At 38.9% G+C, this 21190-nt stretch overlaps 1 protein-coding gene across 3 annotated transcripts in view; it reads left to right on the top strand.

Moving 5' to 3' along the window:
• The window catches only part of plch2a (phospholipase C, eta 2a), a 143085-nt gene that overhangs the window by 70607 nt on the left and 51288 nt on the right, over positions 1 to 21190 (top strand). The window contains exon 1 of one of the 3 annotated variants that reach the window (XM_087780688.1): positions 14192 to 14363. The exons of the other annotated variants lie outside the window; for them this stretch is intronic. Within the exon in view, the coding sequence (XP_087636814.1) occupies positions 14327 to 14363 (37 nt within the window). The 5' untranslated portion in view covers positions 14192 to 14326. Of the gene's footprint in view, positions 1 to 14191; positions 14364 to 21190 lie in introns of those variants that run through there. 3 annotated transcript variants of the gene reach the window in all.

Here is a 21190-nt window from a genome sequence, read left to right as displayed (position 1 = left end):
ATACGTTTTTTATTTCCCTCAAATTCCAAAAGATGAAAAAATATTACAGTTTTAGGTTTATTAATTTTTGTTAATTTTTCTTTAATAATTAAAAATTATTTATTGTTATTTCGATGTATAAAGTTATTTTTTTAAGGGTCCAATTTTACTAAGAATGTTGTCATTACAGTGTGAATACAAATAATAATGATTTTTATTCATTCATAATTGAATAATTTACACAGATTTTACTTTCATTTCCTCTGTAGTTTCAAAAACATCATATTTATGTATTTTTATTTTAATTCAATAAACATATTTATTTCTGTCTTTTAATACTGTTTGCATTTAAAACTATATTTAAAAAGTATTACTATCTAGTTCTCAATATAAAGCATCCAGTGCACACTAGAATATTACTTTAATAATATAACTTAAAATAATATTTACATGTCACTGTAGTGGCTCCATACTTTTATACGTTTCTTATTTCCCTCAAATTCCAAAAGATGAAAGAATATTACAGTTTTAGGTTTATTGTTAATTTTTTTTTAATAATTAAAAATTATTTATTGTTATTTCGATGTATATAGTTATTTTTTTAAGGGTCCAGTTTTACTAAGAATGTTGTCATTACAGTGTGAATACAAATAGTAAAGATTTTCTATCCATTCATAATTGAATAAATGTATAGTTTATACACATTTTACTTTTACACCTCAGTAGTTTCATCATTTATATCTTTTTTATTTACTTTTTTTGTAATACTGCTTGCATTTAAAAGACATCTTTTTTGACTCCATCTTTTGTTTACCTGCAATATAATTTAGTCCAACAATGTGCATGACATTTAGGGGCGACAGTTTCATTTTAGCTCCGGAGGCTGGAGCCTCTGCTGCTGCTGCAGAGTGAATAAATAATCCTGCACATCTCACCCTAAAAAAAAAAAAAAAAATTGCATTAACCTGACAAGCAAAGCAAAGAGAGCGAAAACTCCAGCTGTTGAAATATTGAAAAGTACAAAGACAGGACAGATGTACGTCTGCAGTTGAGAGCGGGTCAGCGGGATTTATTCAAGCTTGTGAGTCAAACACAACAGTATCTTTAATTAATATCAGTTTTGGATTTGAAAAGATTGAGTGAGACCAACAGCATTCACCGCGACACGTTTGGAAACCAGTTAAAAGAGAAATAAAAGTATATTTTAGGAGATTTATACTTGTAAATCAAGAGATTACTTTTATTAATAATTTACTTTTATTTCCTCAGTAGTGACATTGTTTATATGCTTTTTTATTTTTTATTTGAAACAAAGTTCAATTAAAAAAAGTTGCTTCAATCAAATAAAAATTCAATTAAATTAAAAAATATATACAATAAAAACGATTTGCTTCACCATCACAACAAAAGTTACTTCAATCAGAAAAATGTTTGGAATAAAAAAAAAAAGTGGCTTCAATCAGAATAGACTAATATTCTAATAGATGCAACACTAATAGACTCAGGGACTCATTCATTCCTCATTTTGTTTTACCTCCAAAAATAACCTTTTCCCTCCTATTTTTTTCTTCCATTTTCATATCCATATAATGTGCTTAAGTTCTTGATTTAAGTATTGTTTTTTATATTTTATTTCTACCATTTTATCTCACAGAATTTGCAATAATATTGCTTTTATTTTGTCAAAAACTTGATCATCCTCTGTCTATATTTTAAACGTATATGTCACGAAATATATACACAGTATTTGGGAAACCATGACGAGTAGGAGAGAAAAGAAGAGTATTGTTTTAAGTATTGTTTATTATATTTTATATAAGTATTGTTGTTTTAGTTTCACCGCCTCATGAATCCGGAACGCTTCTCCTGAGTCCAGCCGAACAAAAGATGGCGGTATCTTGCTGGAGATCTAGATTTCCTCGGGGCTCCACGACTGATTCTGGATCTGCTGTGGCCCAGTGAGCCGAGGACGGCCGGCGAGGTTTTTTCCGACAGCGTTTGTTACGTAACGCCCAATTACTCCCGTCGAGCTCCTCGAGCGGCCAGACTGACGCCGTCAAACGGTCCCGTCCCTGCCAGAACTTTTTTTTATTAGAGTTTAGATTAGCAAGAGAAAGTCAACAAGACCCGACGTGTGTGTGTGTGTGTGAGTGTGTGTAGGTGTGTGTGTAACGTGGTGTCATTCTTCTATTTAATTAGCTTGATGGAATATTCTCGGTTGTGTGGCAGGAGTCAGATAAGGTTCCTCCTCACACGGCTTCGCTCGCTAATTCCTGTCAGAACCCAACGAGACACGGAGAGAAGTTTCACCAAAACAAACTGCGACCTTGATGAAAATTCATTTATTTTTCTTGAGCCGGCGTCGGTAAGTGAAGAATGGTCGGCGCCGCCTCTCGGAACGCCGCGTCCTCGACTCGTTTCGAGTGGATTTGAAGGAGTTTGTTTTTCAATAACTTGAGAAAAAAGAGAAACCGGAGAGACACAAGTGCGAAGACGGTCTGAAGGTCGGCCTTGACCTTCTGCTCCAACATGTCCATGGATATGGACGGAAGAAAGGGACCGAAACATTGAAGAATCTTTATATTCGAAACAGTTTTCATGCGTCATTTGGACACGACCGAGTACCTTCTCCGCTCCCGTCAACCATTCTTAACCTGCCAGATTTTTCCAGCATCCATTTTATAGCTTGATCTTGACCTCTTGACCCCATTTAGTGCCTCGCCCGTGCCTGGTAATTAACTTCTAATATGATGTCATCGACCCAGGGGCCATGTTGGTGACCTCAGATGGTGACGGATGGAAGGATGAACGACGAGGAATTGACGCAGGGTTGGTTTTTGCTCACGGATGTTAGCGAGAAGGAGGCGATGCTTGTAGTGGAGATGACGAGCGTTATTCGCTCTACGGCGCCAACGAGTGGACGTTAAGTGTGAAGCTGTGACATAACTTTTGCTTAAATGATTCAAAATTTGATGAAATTGAGCTTGCCTTGTGTTTGGTGGAAAAATGATTCATTTTTATACAAGATAGCAACTTTTCTTTGGTGCTTCGCTTCAGGAGTTCTTTTATTTTCCTCACTTTTGTTAGTATTTTACAGAATAACTATACTTTATTAGGAGAGATCGGCTCAAAACGATGTCACACAGGAGCAGCACTAGCTAATAGATCGTATGTAGCATCACTAGCTAATAGATTGTATGTAGCATCACTAGCTAATAGATCGTATGTAGCATCACTAGCTAATAGATTGTATGTAGCATCACTAGCTAATAGATTGTATGTAGCATCACTAGCTAATAGATCGTATGTAGCATCACTAGCTAATAGATCGTATGTAGCATCACTAGCTAATAGATCGTATGTGGCATCACTAGCTAATAGATCGTATGTAGTATCACCAGCTAATAGATTGTATGTAGCATCACTAGCTAAAAGATCGTATGTAGCATCACTAGCTAATAGATCGTATTTAGCATCACTAGCTAATAGATTGTATGTGGCATCACTAGCAAATAGATCGTATGTAGCATCACTAGCTAATAGATCGTATTTAGCATCACTAGCTAATAGATCGTATGTGGCATCACTAGCTAATAGATCGTATGTAGCATCACTAGCTAATAGATTGTATGTGGCATCACTAGCTAATAGATCGTATGTAGTATCACTAGCTAATAGATCGTATGTAGAATCACTAGCTAATAGATCGTATGTGGCATCACTAGCTAATAGATCGTATGTAGCATCACTAGCTAATAGATCGTATGTAGCATCACTAGCTAATAGATTGTATGTAGCATCACTCGCTAACAGATCGTTTATAGAATCACTAGCTAATAGATCGTATGTAGCATCACTAGCTAATAGATCGTATGTAGCATCACTAGCTAATAGATCGTATGTAGAATCACTAGCTAATAGATCGTATGTAGCATCACTAGCTAATAGATCGTATGTAGAATCACTAGCTAATAGAAAAGCTACACTTAAACAAAAACCACAGAACTTAGCAGGAGCCACTGATTACCGCACCCACCGACTTAAACATCGAACTCCCATGATGCCTTTCTACACACATTGTGTGACGGTCAGTCGGTCGCTACAGTACAGTAGTTCAATTCTACTGTGACTGGTCGGCTGGGCGGCAAAGCGTTATGGGAGTTGTTCCAGATCTCCTTTACTGAGAGGGTTGTTGAGAGGGACGGTGCCTCGTATGTGATGTTGAGTTGAAAAGTTAGAATACGTGTTGATAAATGAAACAAGAAATAAGAAAACAAGAAAAGACTGGAGAGATGGATGGACGATGAGGGAGGGATTTGTGGAAGGATGGATGATGGACAGAGATGGATAGTGGTCTTATTAGAGGTATAATTGGAATGAATGGATTGAGGATTCAAACACACACACACACACTACCGCCTGCCTCGGCTAATAATTAGCAGGACGCAGTCGAAGCTGGTGGTGGATTCTGGTGCTAATCTGTTTCCATTGATTGCGCAAAGAAAGCTAATTAGTCAGCTAACGAGCTAAACGACATCACTCAAATGAGTCCGATCCATCTCCCAAAGATCGGCCGCCATTTAACGACACGCAAACCGCCCGACGGCGACGGATTAATGCGATCGATAACGTCAGATCCCTTCAGGTGTATATTTCAAACTTTCCAAGAAAACATGTTCTCATCTTTTGGCGCTAAAAAATGAACACAACGTGTGTGTGTGTGTGTGTGTGTGTGTGTAGAGGATGTTCTCCAAAACGTCTAATTTTTCACGCCGAGCCGTGGGTGATGTGTATCGTAGCGGCGAGCAGCTGCGCGCCGGACCGCTGACGCTGCAGATTGATGGTCCGTAGAAGGAAAATAATGAGCGGGCACTCAGCGGAGACGCCGGCGAAAAGTCTAAACGAGCAATTACGACTGTGTAATGTGTGAAGCTCGGCGGCGTTACAACACTGTAGACAAGCTATTTAAAGATGGAACCATTAGTCAAAGTGTAGGAAGGGAAATATTTCCCCCTTCACATCCCAGCTGTGCCGGCATTACAGCACCGTCGTGGGAGATCCACAAGTGGCGGTCCAGCCCTCGAGACTTCGCTGGACACTTCATCCTGCTGCTGCAACAGCACTTGGTACCGTGATGACACCGGTTCTGACATGGAAGATGGTACCTGGACCAGAAATGAAGTGTGTATTTTTTGCATTTTGTTTTTAATAAGATTTTCCCTAATCCTCATCTAGAATCTGGACAAATACCGATATGAACTAAATACATGACGGCTTCTTTTGATTGGCAGCTTCTTTTGATTGACGGCTTCTTTTGATTGACAGCTTCGAACTCTCTGGCCTGGCGAAGCTCCTCTATCATGCGCCCAAATAATACTGACCGAATATAAAACAGACAAAGTCTATTACAAAAGAAATCTTAATTTTTTTGGGGGGCAAAAAACACATTCCTGTGGAATTGTAGTAAATGGAGGAAGACCACCAGGCTGCTCACTGCTACCAAACTACCGTTGAAACACCTTATTAGTAATAATAGTGTGTAGTAAAAATAAATAATCATACTAATTGCTTGTGTACGTTCATTGCACCATTCATCAGGTGCTTTAGATGAAAGCAGAAATATAACAAACCAGATTATTATTTTATTTTAATTTTATTTACCTTTATTCAAACTCTCATTGAGGTTGATGTATTTTCCCTTTTTCAAGATGACCTATTTTTTAACATCTACAAGTTAATGGTATTTATTGCAAGATTTGATAAAACCACAAATAAGGTGACAATTCTTTCTACATTTTAATTTTATTTACCTTTATTTAAACTCTCATTGAGACCCAGGTTCTAATTTTTCAAGAGAGGCCTGTAGGCAGCAGCAAAAACAAATGACACACATGACCCAGTACATCAAGAACAACACATAAATAACAACAATAGAATGAATTAAAAAATGAATAATTAAAGTCCAGTAATAAAATTGAGTTTATTGCATGTATGTTAAATATTTAAAAGTTTAAATGTAGAAAGAATTGTAAGTAAGTAAGTAAGTAATATTTATTTATATAGCGCTTTTCGAGACCAGGGTCACAAAGCGCTTAAACAATCAAAACAATACTCAAAAAAGTACATACTTTAAAGATCAAGATAATACTGAGAACAACACAGGAGTTCCAGAAATTCAAGGAAAAGCCTGAACAAATATAAACGTCTTAAGATGTTTCTTAAAGGAGTCAGTAGATCCATCAAGAGCAAAGAGAGAGAAGATTGTTCCAAAGCTTAGGAGCAACAGCCTGAAAAGATTTCTCTCCTCTGGTCCTGAGCCGTGTGCGTGGAACCATAAGTAGATTCTGATCCACAGACCTCAGAGCCCGAGCTGGGGTGTAAGGCTGGATCAGATCAGTGATGTAAGGAGGAGCCTGACCATGAATAGCTCTGAAAGTAAGAACCAGAATTTTAAAGTTGATCCTGAAAGAAACTGGAAGCCAGTGAAGAGATTTAATGATCGGAGAAATGTAAGTTCTTCTACTAGAGCGGGTCAGAATTCTCACTGCAGAGTTCTGAATCAACTGCAGGCGAGACAGTTCCTTCTTGTGAAGACATGAAAACAAACTGTTACAATAGTCCAGACGATTGTCACCTTATTTGTGGTTTAATCAAATCTTGCAATAAATTAAATTAACTTGTAGCTTTTAAAAAGTAATTTATCTTAAAAAAGGGAAAATACATCAACGGTGGCTTTAAAATATTTGCAAAAAACAGCAAGTCGTGTGTTTCGCCCGCAGCTCAGATCGCAGCCAGTTTTCCCGCCTGTTCCTCTCAAACTCCTGCAGCATCTGTCACAATGGATGCTGCGCCCCACAAATGAATCTCATGTTTATTAGCGGCCGTATCTGTCGGGTCGGGCTGTCACTTCGCAGACAAACACGGGCCATCTCACAGTCCAGTGCGCACAACTATGTGTCTCAGTATATTAGACGAGGAAAAACTCGGCCGTGCACGAGGACGAATCGACAGTCGTGTCTATCAGACCTTTATCAGCGACGCACACTTTAGGCCTCGGGGTCATTTCCCCCCCCCCCGCTCTGGACCAGTGACAACCGTCTGCCCACACTTGTAAAGATCTGCTGTGCGTTCAATCAGCAGCCTGTCAAGTGTGAAGAAACTTATGTAAATGCAAAATAAAAGCACCTGAGGGTGTTGATGCGAGGAGGAACATCACTTCTGTTGTGTACAAGTGAGGGTGCAGGCAGACGTTTGTTTGATTAACGACTGGGAACTATTGCCAGCTTCGGGCGGAAGACTCTGTCTGCGCTTCTTGTGGAAAATTTGCCAGACGCTGGCTTGTAAAAGTGGGTTTCAGGGGGTCTAATTTACATGGAGTACACAGGAGACCAGTCCCGCAGTTGATCAGGGGGCGATTCATATTTTATTTGTATATCAGCTGCATGAATGTATAACACGCAGCCACTAGAAAACCTTGTTTTCATAAAAAAAACAAGAGTACTTTCGGGTAAATTATCCTTATTTCATATGTTTTAAATATGGTATGAGTCTCATTGTTGTTTCATTTTTGGAATTTTTTCTTCGCTTCTTCTGCCCCTGGAGGACCTTCTCTACAATTGAGAAGTAGCGAAAATCCAGGAAATGTCACTTACTTTGTTTGTAATACATATCGTTTGAAATTATTTCGAAATTTGATATATGTTTGAAATGTTTTCATTATCATGCCCCCTTATTGCCCCCTTACAATTCGAAAAAGAAGCTGAAATCATGGAAGCCTCACTTACTTTGTCATACATATGGATTGAATTGTATTGACACTAAATATATTACAACTTTCATGGGGTCTTTTGCCCCCCCACCCCTTATGCCCCCATACAATTGGCAAAAGTAGCAAAGATCCTTGAAATCTCCTTTACTTTGTATGTTGTATGGATAAAGTCTCATTTTAGAACTTTCATGGGGGTCTTTTGCCCCCCACACCCCCTTATGCCCCCATACAATTGGCAAAAGTAGCAAAAATCCTTGAAATCTCCTTTACTTTGTATGTTGTATGGATAAAGTCTCATTTTAGAACTTTCATGGGGGTTTTCCTACCCCCTTCACGCCCCCTTACAATTGACAAAATTAGCTAAAATCCTGATCTGACTTATTAGTATCTAATACGTATGGTTTAAATTTTAGCAGAATCAGAAATTTTCATGGGGGTCCTTATGTCCCCTCATCCCCAAATCTCACTTGGTTTATATTCAATACATATGGTTAAAATGTAATCAAAATTGGATATATTCAAATTGTCAGGGGGGTCTTCTGCACCCCTTGTTCTCCCCTTGAATTCGGTAAAGTAGTTGAAACCCTGGAAATCTTATTATTTACATTTCATCAAAATGTGATATTTTAGAATTATCATACATTTTATTTCCTGCCCCCTTCACGCCCCCTTACAATTGACAAAAGAAGCTGAAATAATTGAAATCTCACTTACTTTGAATCCAATACATATGGTTAAAATGTAATAAAATAAATTGAATGTATTTCATGGGGGTCTTCTACCCCCCTTGTGCCCCCTTTCCATTGACCAGATCAAGTTGCCCTCCCCATTAAAAACCCTCACGGTCAGTTGCTACACAAACACTTATTAAGCTATTTTATTGAGAAGTCTTATGCATTAAGTTCTAGTGGATACACTCCTATATATATATATATATATACATTTAATGACCCAGCTTCTACTCCAGGACGGCCTTTCCGCAGCTGAAAAATCCATAATTGAAGTATCATCTTCAGACGTCCATTCATGAAAAGCGCGATCTCGCTCTCGCTCCTCCGGCAGGTCTGTCACCGCGTTTATCTTTCGCAGTCCAAACCCAATTACTTGACTATATTTCCTCCACGAGAGCGCTCCGGTTGATCCCGGTGACCCTGCGTCGCATCCCGGGAGAGCCGAGGAAATACATTTTTTTTTCCCATCGCCATTGGCTCCGGGGCGAGCTGCACTTCACACACACTTCGCAGCCTCATTCAATAGGAGAACCCGTGAAAAAAAGCCGCAGCTGGTCAGTTGACTCATCCTGCGGAGGTTATTGACTCCACTGCACTCGTCTGATCCTCTGCGCCGCTGACATTCCTGCGGATGCTTCCACCAGTTCCTTTGTTGGAAATGACAAAAGAAAACTGCTATAGTTATTAATCTATTACATCATAAAATCCAAATACAACCAACACTGAGTAGTCATTCAGTTTTCTACTTATGTTTGATGGAATCCACTTAAATGTTATGATTTGTCCAGTTAAAATGTTTCCGCCTCGTATCCCACGGCGCTCGTATCAATCCCGACGGCCACCGTGGGAGCAGTGAGATCAGGACCCCGTGAGTGCGGCCGACAGGTCTCACTCTGACTTATCGCGCTCTTGGTGGAAGTAGGCGATAAAAGTACTTTTCATATTTTACGATGTGGTTTCGGAACGAAAGGTGATCAATAGAAAATGTGTTGGGGGGGAATAATGGTTCAGGATTATTCAACGGTATGGAGTACCACCACACAAAAATACGAGCATAAAATGACTGACAGCAGAAGAAAGTTGACTTTTACCCCAAAAATAAAGCAGTCACAGTTTTTTATTCGATCGATCATCATCACCTTTGGTTTATTATCTTTTAATAAATGTATTAGATCAGATTAGACAGCCTTACACCCCAGCTCGGGCTCTGAGGTCTGTGGATCAGAATCTACTTATGGTTCCACGCACACGGCTCAGGACCAGAGGAGAGAAATCTTTTCAGGCTGTTGCTCCTAAGCTTTGGAACGATCTTCTCTCTCTTTGCGCTTGATGGATCTACTGACTCCTTTAAGAAACATCTTAAGACGTTTCTATTTGTTCAGGCTTTTCCTTGAATTTCTCGAACTCCTGTGTTGTTCTCAGTATTATCTTGATCTTTGAAGTATGTACTGTTTTGAGTATTGTTTTGATTGTTAAAGCGCTTTGTGACCCTGGTCTCGAAAAGCGCTATATAAATAAATATTACTTACTTACTTACTTACTTACTTACTTTGTTCATCTCTCTGGAGATACTTTTTGGGAATCTGGGTTACAGTTCACAGCAGACGATAGTTTAATAAAAACAAGCACAAAGTGCAAACTAAAGAACAAAGTGCAAGGGATGACAAAGTGCAAGTATAAAGAACATAGAACAAAGGAAACTATACAACGATTAACATAGAATAACATCATCGTTTTCACTTCGCTTCAGCCTTGATTTGAAAAAAAAAAAGACAGCTGGGGTTCCAAACTTGCATCCATGACATGATTTTCTGATGCCCTCTACACTCGCACTTTATCATCCCTTGTGCTTTGTTCTTTTGTTTGCATTTTGTTCTTGTTCTGTTTTTTTTTTTTTATGAAACTTGCTGTACCGAACTGGAAACACAATTACTCAAAGGAGATCAATAAAGTCAATCCATCGATCTAAGATCATCATATCATCAAATGTTGTCATTTATATTCTGTAGCTTTGATTATATAGATAAGATGTGAGAGATTTCTAAAAATGACCACAATTCACTGTGAATCCACACAAAAAAACAAAAAATGTAACACGATAAAATATAAATCAAATTTACAACATCTTAAAGATGTTCAGAAAAAAAACCCCTGAAATAATTGACCTTGAGTTGAGTTTTAAACTTGGATCTACACTAAAAATGTTCACTTAAAATACATGTATAGAAGGGGTGGGCAATTAAAAAGTCTTCAAGGGCCACATTAAATTCTGTGAATGTTGTTAGGGGCCGTCAAGCAAAAAGAAAGACGAAAAAAATCCCTAAAAAAAAGGACATGCGTCATTAGGCCGTGACATTTATTAAGATAAATAAGCTGCAATTTTTCTCTCATATGGATACGTTTTTTTTTAAAACATTTCTTCAATTAACTTAAAAAAAATGTTTTGAGGGATTAATGTATACTCAAAATACATTTGTTAATGCATTAGAACCATTTATACATGATCATACTTTGACATACGAGGGCCGCATAAATACAAACAAAAACACTTGGTACTACCATCATATTTCACTCTGAGCCCCAAAGAACCAAAGTCAATCGATAACAATATCAATAGTTACGAACAACATCCATATCAATACAAAGTTTTGGAAGTTCATGAGCGAAAAAAAGAAAGTTTGACCCACTTAGTACCTCAATATATTCAAATCCCCTTCCTGAGCAACTAATGAAGGACCGTTCATTAGTAAGAAGAAACTAGTCGTCATTAGAACATAATTCACCAGCGGTTTCCATGGCGACGGCTTAATAAGCAAAGTTACGACGGTGAATGGAGGCATGAGTCGTAAATCCCGCTGATCTATGTGTAGAAATACCTCTCCTGCCTTCACGCCGTGCTATCTTTGGCTGGAGCGCCACTCTAGCTCTCCGGGTTGGTGTTGTGCTTGCGAGCCGGAAGAGATTTGCAAGGCGGAAAAAACATTAAAAAAAAAAAAAAGAAAACCCCGAGCTCATCTTGGCACCTTGGAAAAGCTGACAGCACAATCTCCACTTGATGTTCGCAGTTTACGACGAAGCATGCTTTTTTTTTTCTAAATATAGAATCCCAGCCTTTTTTCGTGAAAGTAGGAAAAAAAATGGCCGAGTCAGCGGAATTTTGAGAGACGCGTTTTGTGAGATTAAACGCTTTTTTTTCCCACCGAAACTTCGCCTCAATTTAAGTGGGCGTCACGGGGGGATCGCACCGTCGACCTCCCGGTCCAGCCCGAGCCGTGACGTGGACCGACTCCATAGCTCGGAGGTGCAGGTTGGGGTGCAGCTCCCGGTGTGCTGCTGGGTTTGCGACCGCAGCAGGGCGGGGCTCATATGTTGGGGGGGGGGGGTGAGGGGGGTGGGGGGGGTTCATGAAACATGCATGAGGGGTAGACAGACTGTTTAATTCATGCAGGAGACCACAGGGATGCGCAACATTCTAAATAATGTTCCCGAGGATCAGCCCGTAGTTCAGAAACACTGCTGTGAACTTCACGTTATTATAAGCCCGGGGATGATGAATGTCTCTGAACCGTTGTCGTGTATTGATAACCTGGGCTTAGAGATCCTTAAACGTTGTGTTGCTTATTTCCTCTAGAGTCGTTTAAACGATGCTGTGCTTGGAATATGTGATGGATCACCTTCTTTTTAATACATAATAAAATGGATCCAAAACCGTAGCCATTAGCGTAACGATGCTTCTACCAAAGCATTGAGCCACTGGAGACATGAATGATTCCCTACAATAGTTTTTTTGGGGAAATCAAAGCAAGACATTTTTTTTGGTTAGAGCTTTTATTTTAAGGCAAAAACAAAAATTGCTTTCTACTCCAGTTGACCTTCATCTTCAACCAACAAACTATATCTTCCCCGTTTTCTCACAGACGCTCCATGTGTTCATTCAGGTATTTGCACAAAAGCACCAAAGTTTTGTCGCCTTAAAATCGGTAAAAGAAGCTGAAATCCAGGAAATCTGACTTACTTTTTGGATAATATACATAATTTAAAGTTCATCACATTTTGATATATTTTTTAATTAGGAATATCATGTGACCAAGACTAGTGGTTTTTCAAAATAAAAGATCTTTACAGGTATGAGCTGTCCAATGGTTGGCTGTTTTGGATGGATGGATGCATGGATGAAAACATAGATGGACAGATAGATGGCTGGATGGATGGATGAAAAGATAGATGACAGAGAGATCGATTATTGGATGGATGGATAGATGGATAGATGGAGGGATGGATGGATGGATGAAAAGATAGATGGGCAGATAGATAGATTCACGGATGGATCCAATGATGGATGATGGATGGACGGATGGATGGACGGATAGATTGAAGGATGGATGGATGAAAAGACAGATGGACAGATAGATAGATTCATGGATGGATAGATGGAGATCTTTAAAAGATCTTTACAGGTATGAGCTGTCCAATGGTTGGCTGTTTTGGATGGATGGATGAATGGATGGATGGATGGATGAAAGGATATATGGACAGATAGATAAATTCATGGATGGATGCACGGATGGATGATGGATGGACAGATAGATAGATGGATTCATGGATGGATGGATGGATGAAAAGATAGATGGACAGATAGATAGATAGATAGATTCATGGATGGATGGATGGACAGATAGATAGATTCATGGATGGATGGATGGATGGATGGATGGATGGATGATGGATGGACAGATAGATAGATGAATTCATGGATGGATGAAAAGATAGATGGACAGATAGATAGATAGATTCATGGATGGATGGATGGATGGATGGATGGATGGATGGATGGATGGATGGATGGATGGATGGATGGATGGATGGATGGATGGATGGATGGATGGATGGATGGATGGATGGATGGATGGATGGATGGATGGACGGATGGACGGATAGATGGATGGATGGATGGATAGATAGATTCATGGATGGATGGATGGACAGATGAAAAGATAGATAGATAGACAGACAGACAGACAGACCATCCCTTTCTTAAGGATTTGATGCTGTGTTTTTATTAAAAAGTCGTGGCTCCTTGGCAGAGGTATGTGCCGTCTCAGCGCTTCCTCTGCGCCCGATTCTCCCGGCCCAGTGGGCGCAGACATCCCTCGCGGGGCATCTTTAAAAAAAAAAAAAAATAGGTCACATCATCGTCACGGAGTGCGAGAACTTCTTCCCCCCGCCATGACCTCGTTCTCCGTTCTTGGCCGAGGCGGAAGAAACTCTTAGCACTTCTCCCGCGCGTCCGCTCCTTTCCTGCTGGGACACCAGCGTTCCTCGCCTCGGATTTTTTTTTTTGTTCTTCCCTCCACATTGAATAAAACATACCGGCCTCCTCGCTTCTTCGTCTTCGACGGCCAACCGTGCGCCTCCAGCATCCTCTACCCCTCGTCCCTTTAAAGCATCTCGGTCCATTTCCTGCTCCTCCTCCCTCCCTCTGACAGCGCTGGCGCTCCCAGGTGATCGCTGCTGAGCCGAAGCGCTCCCAACCCCCCCCGCCCCCCCTCTGCGCACCAGATCCGTGAGTGGTTGACTGAACGCTGAAGGCTCTCCAGGCTACCCCTCCTCACCCACCACCACCCACCCCGTCACATGCACACTCACACACCCTCTGTACAGTAGAAGCAGAAGGAACGTGTGTGAGCAGCACACGCTTCCCGTCTTCACCGCGTGGAAAAAGGATGGAGACGCCGGGGAGGTAAAAAGAAAACAAAAAACCACAAGTTAGTCCTGTAGTCTCGGACGGGTCTCGGGACCGGACGACCGGAGGATCCTAGCGCATGGAGCGCCACCTATTGTGGAAAGGATGGAGGACAACGTTCGCAGCCTGAGCCGGGAAAAAGGTAAGACTCCTCACCTGCATGCGGAAGAAATAAAAAGAAAAGTAGGCCACGTCAGGGGCGAGGAAAGTTCATCCCGAAGGAGGAGACGGAGGGAAGCGTTTGATTTGCTGAAAGTTCCCCGGACTTGTCCGTCAAAGCCGGCAGAGATTAGGGGGAAAAGGGGGGAAAGTGAGAAAGAAAAGCAGTGGAAAATGAAGTCGTCTATCTTTAAAAACTCCCTCAAAGCGCTACCATAAGCCCCAGGAACCATCGTTTGTGTTGGATGACCTGGGTTTGGAGACACACATCGGACTCGTGTAAGACCACAAGGAAGCTCTAATGCTCGGCTGATGTGTCGGCGGACCTGAGAGCTTCCTCCTCCTCCTCCTCTCGGCGGTTAATTACATCCAAACACATTTATCCGGACATCGAGGCGGGATGGATCGGGGGGGGGATTATAGGATTTTTTGGAAAAAGGAGAACCGGATATCCCACGTCTGACTTTTTTTGAACGCATGTCATTAGTCTGGTTTACGAAGCTTATCTTATTGACTCGGTGGATTATACGAGAGAAGTGACAGCAGGAGGTAAACATGGAGGACAACGCTTACCTTGTGTTGCTTATGTTACACGTAGGGTTCGAGACTTAATATAAATAAACACTGTTTAGTCATTTTTTTGGCCAATACAAGTAGGATTTCACCCCGAAACACATGTTTATCAGTCCTACACTTTAAGGAGCCAAGGTCTCAAGTAGGCATTTCTCGAATAGTTTCACAAAATACATGTTTCTAATATGATCCTCAATATATATATCGACTTTTAAAAGTTATTTTTTATCAAGAATACGGAAAATGTATCCACTTTATCGAATCGAACGCCATTTATATTCATTTAAAATTCTACTTTTTAACCAGATTTTTCCTTATCTTCAGTTTTGATACTTTACTGTTTTTCATCAAAGAAACAAAAGTATTTTTTAATTCCCACAGCTGGACATACATCGTCATGTAACACTTGTTCTGACTATTGCAAAAAGTCACTTCATCACTCAAACACCTGCGGGAGCCGAGGTCTCAAGTAGGCGTTTCCAACATAATTTTTTACACAAGTTATCTTTTTTAAGGTTAAGATGAGGGTTCTATGAAACTAGCGGCTTTTGTTTATTGAAACTCAAAATGTATTTAAATGGATTAAAAACTGTTTGTAAATGACAAAGTTTCTAATGTCCTTGTTATTATCAATCTACGCTTTTTTGCTATTTTTATCGAGAATACCGAAAATTTAACCACGTCTTTAAAGTCTCTGATCGAAAAAACAACTAATAGGTTCATTTAAATTCAACTTTTTGGTGGCTGGTGGCTTTTGTGTTAAAAAAAATGGATTTAAATGGATGAAAACCGTTGATGAAAGTGTTTTTTAATGACGAAATCTATCTTCCTGATGTTCTTGTTGGTCAAAATCAATCATCTTGTCAAGAATATATGCAATTTATCCACGTCTGGAAAAGCCTTGATCGAATAAGCAACTAAAATATTACTTACAATTCTCATTTTTAAACAGATTTTCATACACTTTATTTTTTAAATGATGATTTTGGGAGCCAAGGTCTCAAGTAGGCATTTACCGCATCATTATTACATCAGTTATTATTGGCTTTGGAACCTTCTAGATCAAACTAAACTAACAAGTCATGATAAATACATAGTTTTTTATTTTATTCAACAATTTTTCATCTGAATACTACACTAGCTATACTATACTAGCTAGCTTAACTAGCAGTATTCGTTGAGTGTTTTCTCGGGTTGATCTGGTCATGTGACTTCACACTCTATGGTGTCATGAACAAGTTTCCTTATTTAATACCTGAAAAACAAGGTGTCAAAGAACCTATTTGTGTATTTCCGGTTGCGTTTGTGCGACGCAGCTGTGCGGCCGCGGACGATCGAGCATCCAATGAAACGCGTTAACGGTCCAGATCAATTCATTTACAAATGACTCGTCAATAATTAAGCAGGAGCACTTGTTAAGAATAGCTTCATTTTCACACTGAATTCAATTGTGTGTGTGTGTGTGTGTGTTGTTGATGACTTGAACTTCCATACATTTGGAACTTATCGAAGACTAAACGAAACAAGGGTTTAAATCCACGAGGAAGCAGCTCCCGAACTCCACCTCGGGTCATTAACCACCTGCCGTGTCGGAGTATTGATCAGCTGTACTTTCCAATTGTGAAAATTGCACAAAGGCCCTTCCTCTCGAAACCTTTTGTTCTCTCTTTAGGATCTTTGCGTTTATTGCCCCGTGACGTCTCCAGGGACCGTCCCTGGAGACCTTGTGCTACACGACGTCCAGTAAAATCACTGCTCAGACTGTAACGATCTCAGTCCGTGGATGCTTCCTGCTGATGAAAAGAAACCACGAGGCTGCTCACTTCTCTAGATTTTTTCTTTTGTTTCAGGTGACAATCGCTTCCATCGACTTCGTAAATCGACCTCAAAATGCTCCCTCGGTCTCAGAGAAGACTCTGGGATACGTTTCCAAAACAGAGAATACAATTATATATAATAGAATATAATAGAATCTATAATTTAACGTAGTTTCACTTTTATAAAGCATGTTTCTACACCGACTGATTCGCTCAATCTTAGTTGTTGGATCAACAAGGGACCTCAAACAGAAGACACAAAGTTTCTTCCTTTTTTTTTTATTTAGTCAGGGCTTTTTTAGTGTTTAGCTTTTCTGTGTTGCTCTTTCTTTTCCATTTATTTATCCTACATTTCTTTTTAGCGACATCTTGTGATTGATGTTTTTATTTAATTCAATTTATAGAACTGAAAGCCAAAATATGTCCAAACATCAGCTTTAACAAAGATGCTTTTGTGTCCACTGTATCCTCTCGTCCTCAGTCATCTCGTGGGATTCATTGTTCCTTTAGCTTTGGAGGACGCAATGACCGCTGCCATCTAGCGGTCGGAGGTCAAATTGCATCACCAAAACGGTTAACTGAACAAAATGTTGTTGTTGCTCCTAAGCTTTGGAACGACCTTCCTCTCTCTTTGCGCTTGATGATCTACTGACTCCTTTAAGAAACATCTTAAGACGTTTCTATTTGTTCAGGCTTTTCCTTGATTTTCTCGAACTCCTGTGTTGTTCTCAGTATTATCTTTATCTTTAAAGTATGTACTTTTTTGAGTATTGTTTTGATTGTTTAAGCGCTTTGTGACCCTGGTCTTGAAAAGCGCTATATAAATAAATATTACTTACTTACTTACTTACTTACTTACTGTAAAAATCCAATTATTTTCCTTAACACACATTTCGTTTGATATCAAGAAACGAAAAATCTTAAAAATAACAAATAACAAAAAAATATATATATACATTTCTTGAAAAATGTTTTAAAAAAAATGGGGAAAATTAATAAAGAGCTCTTTAATATCAATATAGTGTAGTGAATAAAAAAAATAATGATATATATCGTGTGTATAAATGTAATAATTCCACAATTAAATATTGAATTTTAATGCATTTAAGTCACCTGGTCTGGAAAAGCGCTATACAAATAAAAATTACTTACTTACTGATTTCATGACAACCTAGATTGTTCACAAGCTGGAGACACGAGAATGATTTGTTAGAAAAGAAGATTTCTCAGCATTCCCGGGGAAAAAACAACTCTAAATTGTGTGTGAGGCAAAAAGAGTTTTTTAAGATCTGGACCATTCATGAGCTTCATTTATCATCAGTGTCGTAGTAAAACTTTATAGGATCCAAAGCAAAGATTCTGCAGCTTTAGATGCTCTTTGTTCACACTCGTGTAGATCAGTCAAAAACGATACTTCTTCAGCTTTCTGGCTCTTAAAAAAAAGAGGCGCAAATGGACTCTATTAGCTCTAAGAGCCGTCAAACAACCCCCCCCCCCCTGCAGACCACAGGCTTTTAGCTCGGCTCTGCTGTCTGCTGCAGACACACCATGCTAACGGAACACATTGTGCATCAGTCCGAAAAACATCCTCATGAAATATGAACGAGTTGCTCTCATTTAGAAAAACCCATAATTATTTGTTGTCTTCCCAACGAGTGTTGAGAGGAGCAAACACCTAACCCTATTCACAAGTGGATTTTATATTGTAAATACAAATATTTAAATACTTAATTACACAATAAAATATAATGAAACAGTTTAGGGAAAAATAAATACAAATAAATAACCAAATTAAGAAAAAATATATAAATGACATACTAATGTAATGTCTTATAATATACATATATCATCTTAAATGTAATTAAAGGATTGTAAGATAAAAGGAATTCATATCTAAATATTAAATTAAAACAAAAGATCATGCATTTTTAAAGACATAACTAAAATATTTTACCAATTAAAGATAATGAATAAAATGATAAAGTAATGAAATGTCTTATAATGTTTTTTTAAATATATATAAATGTAATTTTTAGAGTTATTGTGAACATGAACAGAAATGTATGAAGATACATTAATTATTGAATTAAAACTATCAAAGATTTTTGTACACTTTTAGTTGCCAAATAAAGATAATTCACAAAATTAAATACTAATACAGTGTCTTGTAATATTATTTATTTACATGTTTTATATACTGTAAAATGTAATAAATAAGAAAATACTCTTTAAATAAAAGTAATATTTAAACATTGAATTAAAAAGATTTTGTCACATTTCAAATGTAAAACAAATGTACCAATAAAATGTATCACTATTTAAATAATGATCATTAAAAAAATAAAGGATTGGTACAGATGCTCAAATATTATGGAATATATTTGTGTTTGTGGAAAGAAATGGCTAAAATAAGTGTATTAATATGAATTAAAAGAATGACAAAGGGCGTCAAATTCTGTGATTCATTGCTTTTAATGAGTCACAATCTGTTCCCTATTATTTGATTGAATGAATCTAACATCACATAGAAGTTTTTCCTCAAATATTCACGATTATTTGAGCCTCAGTGAGGAAATCATGTCGATGTCCATCTGTTGAGTAAAAGGCAGAGATGCCTGGAGGGTCGACTCTCGCGGAGGAGCCGCAGAACATTTGATCGACGAGGCTGTTGATCGTTGGTCTCGACTCCTCGTGATCACGTCTGATCAGTCGCCGCCGTCGATGCTCGTTTGAATCTTGTTTATAGCCGCGAATAAAGGAGCGTCTACGACGGCGATAACTCTTGGCGTTGGAAGTTGTTTATGTAGTCGGGAGGTTTTAGTGCCGGAGGATCTGACGTGACATTTAAATCACTGTAGAGACAGATGGTGAATAAAAAGTTTCTTTTTTATTTGATCCTGATCAATACTTGAGTGTTAATAACATTTATTACATCATTTCTGTCACATATTTTTATTATTTCTCATATTCTTTATTATTTTCATTTTTTTTTAATATATAAAACCTTTTAATTGTTTCTTTTATTCATTGTTTTCTTTCATAAATAATATATTTGTAGGTATATAAAAATTAAAGGACACTTTAATTGACTTAACTAAACTTATACTGGTAAAATATTAAAGTGTTATTTTCATTTATCTTTATTCTTTTGAAATACACTTAGAATAAAGAGAATTTTTGACCATCTAAAGATGTGTTATCAGAATGAATGATGGAGTAGCCTCCTTTCCAGGGTGTCCCCATCTCTCCTCCCTATAAGCCAAGACTTTGACTCTCTTCAAGGGTGAATAGAATCGCCTCTTAGGTGCTGATTTGGAAGCTTCTTTCTTCCTAAATCCCGCCATTATCCAAGAGATTTGATTGCAAACCTATTTCGGGGAACCGTTTAAATCACCTGTATTGAGTCGGGAACAATGACGGCCTCGGGGGACGTGATTACGTTTGACAATCACAGACGAAACATTCTGGAAAAAAAACCTCAGGTCATACTTTTTTTTATCTCACAGAGACATGAAGGAAAAAAAAAAAGTACCACACGAGAAGCCGACACAACCCAAAATAAAACTCAAAGTGCGAGCCCACGCTGTTCGTCTTCAGAAGCTGCAGCACCGAAAATGTGTCCCTCATCACCCTTCACATTGTGTGGGACTCGTCCTCACCTCCTCCTCCGTCGTCAGGGTTTCATTGCACAACTTTTCACCCGAGTGATTCACATGCGAGACTCTATTATAGACAAGGACCCAAAAACCTCTGAGATCATCTCAGAGTTTCTCTGATCCGTGACGGCGACGGTATTTAATATGACTTTGGGCTCTCGTTGATGCGCCGAGAGCAGCTGAGCGGTCTCACCTCGCTGAGTCGGGAGGTACAGAGTTGATTAGCGAGAGCCTCAGAAGGGAGAGAATTAGAGGCGTCTCACCGGGGGGCCGGAGCTCCGAGATGTTAATGGAGCTTCTCTCTGGGTATATTTTTAGATCAGACCGAGTCCGACCCCGGGGTCAGAGTCGGGGCGGCGCCGTCTCCCGGGCGGACCATGTCTGACACGAACAGTGATCGGTGTTGACTGGACCCTCTGCCTTTTTAGGAAAGTATGACAAGTTTGTCGGCTTCAACTACCTATTTTGGAAAATTGCTCCCGTTTTTGTCCTTCACAGAAGAACATGATCTGAAAGACCACTCGGGTAAAAATGTAGACTTTAAACTGTTTGTTTGGCGACTGCAAAATCTTTCAAGGACATTATTGTGTCTTCATTGACAACTGCAGAATTTATTCAAGGTGATGAGTTCTTGTCATTTTGGGTTGATTTAAGTTCATTTTAATTCATACAAACTGGGTTTATATAAAACAAAACAATGTATTTTTTTATCCACATTACAATTATTCAGTAAAACTCAATTTAATAGATTTTGATTTTCCAAT

The sequence above is a fragment of the Callionymus lyra genome, chromosome 19 (assembly GCF_982586985.1).
Source record: "Callionymus lyra chromosome 19, fCalLyr1.hap1.1, whole genome shotgun sequence".
Lineage (NCBI taxonomy): Eukaryota > Metazoa > Chordata > Actinopteri > Syngnathiformes > Callionymidae > Callionymus > Callionymus lyra.
This window is presented reverse-complemented; position numbering and strand designations above follow the sequence as displayed.